Source organism: Aplysia californica, unplaced genomic scaffold (assembly GCF_000002075.1).
Source record: "Aplysia californica isolate F4 #8 unplaced genomic scaffold, AplCal3.0 scaffold00364, whole genome shotgun sequence".
In the NCBI taxonomy this organism is placed as follows: Eukaryota; Metazoa; Mollusca; class Gastropoda; order Aplysiida; family Aplysiidae; genus Aplysia; species Aplysia californica.
In genome coordinates this window covers 204,389-213,017 of record NW_004797634.1, presented here as the reverse complement: position 1 = coordinate 213,017, position 8,629 = coordinate 204,389, and the positions used below count along the sequence as shown (strand labels likewise).

Here is an 8,629-nt window from a genome sequence, read left to right as displayed (position 1 = left end):
GGTTTACAGTACTGTCTGAGGTGACCAGTGGAGGTTTACAGTACTGTGGACACTGTCTGAGGTGACCAGTGAAGGTTTACAGTACTGTCTGAGGTGACCAGTGGAGGTTTACAGTACTGTCTGAGGTGACCAGTGGAGGTTTACAGTACTGTGGACACTGTCTGAGGTGACTGCCCATTGTTGAGGAGAAAAGTGACCGTCTTAGACGGGTGGCCGTGCAACGCTGTGTCATTGTAACGTTAAAAAATACGCAAGGAAGGAACTGGGACATGGCTGTTTGTACAGGTGATTGTCTTATACAGGTGGTCGTTTGTACAGGTGATTGTCTTATACAGGTGGTCGTTTGTACATGTGGTCGTTTGCACAGGTGATTGTCTTGCACAGGTGATCGTCTTATACAGGCGACCGTTTGTACAGGTGATTGTCTTATACAGGTGGTCGTTTGTACAGGTGATTGTCTTGCACAGGTGATTGTCTTATACAGGTGGTCGTTTGTGCATGTGGTCGTTTGCACAGGTGATTGTCTTGTACAGGTGATCGTCTTATACAGGCGACCGTTTGTACAGGTGATTGTCTTATACAGGTGGTCGTTTGTACAGGTGATTGTCTTATACAGGTGGTCGTTTGTACATGTGGTCGTTTGCACAGGTGATTGTCTTGCACAGGTGATCGTCTTATACAGGCGACCGTTTGTACAGGTGATTGTCTTATACAGGTGGTCGTTTGTACAGGTGATTGTCTTGCACAGGTGATTGTCTTATACAGGTGGTCGTTTGTGCATGTGGTCGTTTGCACAGGTGATTGTCTTGTACAGGTGATCGTCTTATACAGGCGACCGTTTGTACAGGTGATTGTCTTATTCAGGTGGCCGTTTGTACAGGTGATTGTCTTATACAGGTGGCCATGGGTGGTTGGCGGGTGCTCTGGTGTCGTTTGCTCCTCTTTATCTCCCCTCCTTTTTTGTGTTTGTTACTCCCTTGTAACACCTGTAATCTTCGGCACTTATGTGACCTTATTGTGTTGCCAGTGCTGTAAAACTCTTACGAAAAAACAAAAAACAACTACAGGTGGCCATTGGAGCAGGTTCTGTATTTTGGTTTTTTTCTCCGTTGTCCAGACCTGGTCTTCTGTACAAGATCCTGTCTTGCACATCGAGCTCCGACGCTGGGCTGACGTCTTCTTGATTGCTCCCCTTGACGCCAACACGCTGGCCAAGATGGCCAACGGACTGTGTGACAACTTACTGGTAGGTTTTGTTTGGGTTTTTCTATTTTCTAACTGGGGGAACGGAGAGGGGCAGGTGAACATTACGATTTGGGTCAAAATGATGGGTTTTGAGATATGGGCATTTTTGGCTTCTTCAGCCTCTCCTATAACTATTTTTTTTCACCTAAGAACCCCATCAATTCTTATTTTGTCGCATATCAGGCGTGTTACAATGTTAGTCATCACCATATCCCCCCAGAGTCCCTTTTCCCCCCCCTCTTTTATTGTTTTTTTTTTTTTTCAAATGGTTTTCTCAAAATGCTGTTTTTCTAAATACTTTTCTTTTAATAACTCCGCCATTTGTTCTTCCAGTCTTCATGAGATTGCTGCTGAATAAAGATAAGATGTAACACTAAAAAATTATATGATGAATTTCCTCTCTCTCTCTCTCTCTCTCTCTCTCTATATATATATGGAATAGGTTTTTGTTGGTGGTGTCTGAAATGTGAACTTTCATTGATTTTTTGCAGCCTTGAGTACTGCCTCAAGGGAACAAAAATTAATACAAATTTATTTAACTGTTAAAGAAAAATTTTACAAACTATTTATAGAACTGTTGTATCTGAAGATGCGTGCAAAATAACAACCCATTTCCCTGAAAATAAGAGGGTTAAGTGTAAAAGACACATAGATCTAAATGAAGTCCAATATGGCTGCTGTCTCGTTGGCAACAAAGCTTTTTCCTAAAACTATATTGCATATATTTGAAGATTCCACGCTATGCTTGTTCTGTATGTGGGAAATGTGGGGAAATTTGGTTCTCAGGTAAGTGAGATAGCCCTCAGCTGGGGGAAGGTGTTATTATTATTTTTATTATTGCTGTTATTATTATTTATATTTTTATTACTGCTGTTATTATTATTTTTATTATTATTATTATTATTATTGTTATTATTATTATTATGCCTATTATTATTATTATTATTATTATTGTTATTTTTGTTATTATTAGTAGTAGTAGTAGTATTTGTATTATTATTAATATTATTATTGTTATTATTATTATTATTGTTCTTATGCCTATTATTATTATTATTGTTATTGTTGTTATTATTAGTAGTAGTATTATTAGTGTTATTATTATTGTTATTATTATTATTATTATTATTATTATTATTATTGTTATTATTATTGTTATTATTATTGTTATTACTAATATAATAATTATTGTTATTACTATTATTATTATTGTCATTACTAATTATTATTACGGATATTATATTATTATTATTACTGATATTATTATTATTACTGTTATTACTAATTATTATTATTACTAATATTATTATTATTACTGTTATTACTAATTATGATTATTACTAATATTATTTTTATTATTGTTATTAATTACATGTACTATTCTATTACATTATTCTTGGTTATGTCGTTGGGCCTGTGTCCCCAGACGTGCGTGGTGAGAGCGTGGGACCCAGCGCGGCCGCTGCTCTTTGCGCCCGCCATGAACACCTTCATGTGGGAACACCCTCTGACCGCCCGCCACATCGCTGCCCTCACAGACCTGGGGTACCGGGAGGTACCGTGTGTCAGGAAAAAGCTGGCTTGTGGGGACATAGGTAGATCGTGTGTTTGGAGTTTTAGGAACAGTTTTACGGCACTTGCAACACAATAAAGTCCTACTATAAGTGCCGAAGATTAGACTAGATGTTGCAAGAGAGTAACAAACACAAAAAAGGAGGAGAGATAAGGACGACAAATGTTTGATAGGAAAGAAGGAGCAAACCACACCAGAGCACCAGCCAATCTCCCACAAATCATGTGTAACTCATTTGATGATAATGATAATAATGATTCTGATAATTGAATTTATATATGGTCGCTTTTAAGCACAAGCGGGCTATCTGGAAAAATTTTGTTTTGAGAAAATCAAAGGAGAAGTTTTTGACTCTTGTTCAGTTTCTTGAAAAGACAAGGAGAGTTTTCTCTATAACCAGACAATTTATATACACCAATGAAACCAAACTTCTCCTATAGGTAGGGCAATGCCCACTTTTGGTGTAGGTCAAGATTTTTGAAAACCCCTGAAGTCTAGGTTAGCCCGCTTGTCCTTAAAAGTGACCATATAGTGCATATCCATGCTTTACAGCGGGGGGGCGCTCGTGGCCTAGAGGTTAAGGTGTTCGCCTCTCATCCAATAGGTCCCGGGTTTGAATCCGGATAGCTACAGAGAATATTTCTTTTAGAAAATTTTTCCTTTCACCTGTTTTCCTGCTCTCTAACAATGTTCAGTCGTTTTCTTTCGTCTCCACCTTCTGCCCCCACCTCCTCACCTCCTTTGCCCCCTCCTCTGGGCTCCTGACTCTTTCTGCAGCCTTTCTACTGCCTCTCCCTGGCTCCTTCTTACTGCTGTCTTTCAGCCACACCCCTGTTTTTATGGTAGGTAAGATCTAACTCCTAGCCTTCTCACAAAAAATCATTTAATTGATTTGTTATATATTAATCTTGCCCATATATATCCTTCTTGTGTCAAAAGCGGAACGAATGAGGTTTCTGCATGGATCCAAAATATGTGTAGTGTTTTTCTAAGTGGTAAAACCGCGTAAGTGACTGATCTTAATTAAATCATAAGCGGAACAAAAAGTTTTTCTTTCGCATTTTTCTCCAATGGTGTGAAATGTGCACTAAGTCAAGTTTCGTGACTTTTTTCTGAGATGCCGACTGTCCGTCTGACTTTTGCTGACTTTGTTTCAGGCTACGGAGCCATGGCGGAGGTTCCCACGTTAGTGGCGGCGGTGGAGGAGGCGCTGGTCGCTGCAGACATGGCGAGTGTCGCGAGCTGACCGTCGAACGACCGGACCACTGTCTTGCTCTGTGTGGGAGGAAACTTTCAGTATAAATGTTTTTGTTTTTTTTCTATGAAATACATGGTCGCTTTTAAGGACAAGCGGGCTAACCCAGATTTCAGGGGTTTCCAGAAATCTTGACCTACTCCAAAAGTGGGCATTGCCCTACCTATAGGAGAAGTTTGGTTTCAAAGGTGTGTATATTTGTTTGGTTATAGAGAAAACTCTCCTTGTCTTTTCAAGAAACTGAACAGGGGTCCGAAAACTCTCCCTTCGATTTTCTTGAAACAGCATTTTTCGGGATAGCCCCCTTGTGCTTAAAAACGACCACATGTATGTGAATGTCCAGCTGTGTAATAATTTTTGCTTGTTCCGAACTGGAGAGAGAGAGAGAGAGAGAGAGAGAGAGAGAGAGAGAGAGAGAGAGAGAGAGAGAGAGAGAGAGAGAGAGAGAGAGAGAGAGAGAGAGAGAGAGAGATTTGTGGACAGGTGTATTTGCATGAAAAAGAGAGATTCATTCTTGTTTTGTATAGAGTGTAAGAGGAAGGTTTACAGTAAAGCCTTGATAACCAGACCTTCACTGGGCCAGAGAATTTCTTTCTGTTATTCAGATTTTGTGTTGAGAAGAGTGTTGATGAAAAGGACAAAAAGGGGAGGTGACTCCATGCCTACTGCTGGCAGCAGAACAACAGCAGAACACGACCTCAGGGCTTTCTTGTCCTATCTCCATTTGTAATCACAGTGAAAACAGTTCATAACGAAGAGTGAGCTTAAGAAGAAGTCAGATTTTCAATGTTTAGCCCTATCCATACGTCATGTTTTACTATCGTATCCATACGACGTGGGGAACTCTGTGCCACCATTTAACCCTATCCGTACGTCGTGTTTTACTATCGTATCCATACGACGTGGGGAACTCTGTGCCACCACTTAACCCTATCCGTACGTCATGTTTTACTATCGTATCCATACGACGTGGGGAACTCTGTGCCACCACTTTCCCAAGAGGAAATTTACTTGTTAATCCGATCTGTACGCTTTGCATAGCAGTCTGTCAAAATGATTTTCTGAGAAATACTGAAAGTTTCAAAGAGATCTTTGCACTAGAAGTATTCTAAAATGTGAAGAATACAACCCCGGGGGTACAAAATGACCCCAGGGCGTGCGGATAGGGTTAAAAAAATGGAGAGAGGACAAGAAAGCACGGATGTCGCGAGATGCTGGGCTTGTTTATATCTCGATTGTAGTCATTCAGAACGTGCAGAGGTGCCAGGCTTGCTCTAATGTCTTGTTCGTGGTCCGTGAAATAGATCTCTATATACCAGATCTGTATAGAATAAAAAGGGAAAAAACGCAGGGAAATCCTTTTGTATAGAGGAAGTTTATGTTGAGCAGCTGTGTCTATAGTAAAGTCTATTGTATTTTCTTGTTGGAGGAGGGAATGTGAGAGACAGAGAGAGAGAGAGAGAGAGAGAGAGAGAGAGAGAGAGAGAGAGAGAGAGAAAGAGTGAGAGAGAGAGAGAGATTTGCTTGTTTTACCAGAGAAAGCTCCAAATGGTTTAAATTGAGATGTATTTCTGTAAATATAACACTTTCAGGGATGGCTTTGTTTTTGTTTCATTTGTGGGAGGGGGTAGGGTGGGGGGGGGGGAGGGGGAAATCCAGGTTGATTGACAAACTTATTTGTGGAAAGTATTTTTCCAAAGGATTCTCAATGAGAATGTGCTATACTGTCAGCGGCTTACCACAGTCACCTAAGTCAGCGTCTTACCACAGTCACCTAAGTCAGCGTCTTACCACAGTCACCTAAGTCAGCGTCTTACCACAGTCACCTAAGTCAGATTCTTCCTCAGTCACCTAAGTCAGATTCTTCCAGTCACCTCAGTCAGATTCTTCCAGTCACCTCAGTCAGATTCTTCCACAGTCACCTCAGTCAGATTCTTCCAGTCACCTGTCAGATTCTTCCAGTCACCTAAGTCAGATTCTTCCAGTCACCTAAGTCAGATTCTTCCAGTCACCTCAGTCAGATTCTTCCACAGTCACCTCAGTCAGATTCTTCCAGTCACCTCAGTCAGATTCTTCCACAGTCACATCAGTCAGATTCTTCCACAGTCGCCTCAGTCAGATTCTTGAGTTTTTCAGAAGCCTGATACATTCAACTAAAAATGTCAGGGGATGTCCACTCTTACAAAATAATTTCGCCCAGTTTTTTTATATTTCCTTCCCAGTTTTTAGTGGAAAAATCCCGAATGCCCAAGTCATGGGTTCTGGTTTTGGCATACTCCTTTTACTTCTTTTCCATAATTTTTCTGAAGCGTAAGAAAATGACGTGGGTGTGTGTGGAATGACACCGACAATTTGCCCGTGACTGTCGTTTACGTGTCGTGATTGTTTCCTCAACTCTCAATGGTACAACAAAGTTTGACGGAGCAGATTTTTGTTCCTCGGTGACCTGTTCCAATGTTGTAAGGCCAGAAAGCTGGACTAACTTTGTCAGGAGAGAGAAAAGACTGGTATATTTTTTGTAACAATTGTTCCTACTTCATGTATCTTTTCTTCCTTGGTTCAACCTTTAGAATTGGAATTTTGTCAAAATATCTCTCTTGAGAACCTGGAACTGATACCATAGACTTAGAAAGTGCAATAAAACAAATGTTGAAAGTGTTGTCCTTCGTACAAGCACATCGTGAAGTCTGCAGGAAGTGGGAATCTTTTTGGTAGGTACACATTGTGTTGTGCCTGTGTTTGAAATACAAAGAAAATACATGTATTATACATGTATTATGTATAAGAAAAAATTCAAGACCTGAAAATCGATTATGTGTGTGTTTGGTTATGTGTGTGCTTGACTGGTCAGTGAAACTGGGATATAACGAAGTTGTCGGGCCTGACCTTCAGTTTCGCTGAAATCCGAGGATTGGTTACTTACAGCAATGTGAACAACAAGGTGTGTGCGGTGTAGGGTCGGGCATACGGCAACGTTTGGTTCCACAGACCAGAGAGCAATTGTGGTGTTCCTTACCGTACGTAGTTTTATGTCTAACCTAGCCTTTCATTACCGTACGTAGTTTTATGTCTAACCTAGCCTTTCATTACCGTACGTAGTTTTATGTCTAACCTAGCCTTTCATTATTCATTGCAGGTTGGGGTGGAAATATGGTTGTGATGTGTTTGTATCTTTGCCGATGTTCCACACGCCTGGAACGCTTTTTATTCTAACCCCCCCTCCTCTCCACCCTGACACACAGTAACAGCCACAAGTATGCTGGCCGTCCGTCTAACATCCCCCGACCCCAGCACACGCCAAGACACGTCATGTCAGCTACACACGTGTTGGGGTGAAGGAAAGCTTCTGATTGGTTGCACAAGATGTACACAATAGTCTAGGCCAAGCTGTGATGATCCCCGGTGGTGGTGGGATGGAAGGTCCGCTGGGAACAGAATCAACTCTTGTCTCTGACTCGAAGCTTTGTTGCAGGAGAAATATGCGTGAAGCCACATCAGCGGAGACTGTTGGCGACATCAGCGCTTTCTTGTCCTATCTCCATTTTTAATAACAGTGAAAACAGTTCGTAACGAAAAGTGAGCTTAAGAAGAAGTCACGTGAGGTTGCGGGTTCGGGGGTTCGAGCCGCGGGCACGACATTGTGTCATTGGGAAAGGCACTTTACACGAATTTTCCTCACTTCACCCAGGTGGGAATGGGTACCAGTCACAGACAGCGAAAGATCTTGTCAGTATGTTAGTGTTTTAGCGCCTATAAATGACTGCTTGCACTGTATGCTTCCCAGGAACTTGAGGTTGTTTCAGAATGTTCTCAGGTCTGCTGGGGTAATTGTATAGATTGTAAAGCGCATAGAGCTTGCTTTTGAGGGGGGATTTGCGCTATACAAATGCTATAAATTATTATTATTATTTTCATTGTAAATGTAGATACGACAAGAAAGCACTGAGGTCGCGTGTTGGCCCGACTAGTGACTTTGTTGAATCCGAGTGTGCTCATTTATGTGTTTGTTGAATTCTGGTTATTTTGTTGATTTTAATTAATTAAAAAACGGGAAATCCGTCTTCTTTTGTTGAAGCCAAGTTTTCGCTGAATCTGAGTTCATTGTATCCGACTTTCCCTGTGTGTGTGTATATATATATATATTATTCAGTTTAAGTTCTAGATCTTCTCTGGACAGAGACAGCTGACGCTCTTGATCAGTCCAACACTGCTATGCTTTTTTCCGGTATTTTGATCCTGATCCGCTATTCCGTTATTGAGATAGAGATAGAATCTATTGTTGGAAAAAACCCCCCCAAAAACCCCATACACACACAACAACTTGCGCCAAATGTTCAAATAATGGAAAAACGAAGGAGGAGAGATAAGGACGATAGATGTTTGATAGGAAAGAAGCAAACCACACGAGAGCACTCGCCAGCCACCCTCAAACCTCATTTTTGAGTAAAAGACAAAGGTCCATATATATATATAGGTGGTTGGCAGGTGCTCTGGGGTGGTGAGCTCCTTCTTTCCAGTCAAACATGACTATGGTCTTCATCTCCCCTCCCCTTCTT

At 41.1% G+C, this 8,629-nt stretch overlaps 1 protein-coding gene across 7 annotated transcripts in view; it reads left to right on the top strand.

The window, feature by feature from the left end:
* Window positions 1-7,668, top strand: part of LOC101860265 — a 25,632-nt gene extending 17,964 nt beyond the window's left edge. For 6 of the 7 annotated variants that reach the window (XM_013085309.2, XM_013085308.2, XM_013085307.2 and 3 more), the window contains exons 8-10: window positions 1,118-1,246; window positions 2,672-2,840; window positions 3,976-4,193. In XM_013085309.2, coding sequence (XP_012940763.1) covers window positions 1,118-1,246; window positions 2,672-2,840; window positions 3,976-4,064 — 387 coding nt within the window. In that variant the 3' untranslated portion in view covers window positions 4,065-4,193. Of the gene's footprint in view, window positions 1-1,117; window positions 1,247-2,671; window positions 2,841-3,975; window positions 4,194-7,315 lie in introns of those variants that run through there. The other variant, XR_004858808.1, reaches the window with a different exon arrangement.
* The last annotated feature ends 961 nt before the right edge of the window (window positions 7,669-8,629 follow it).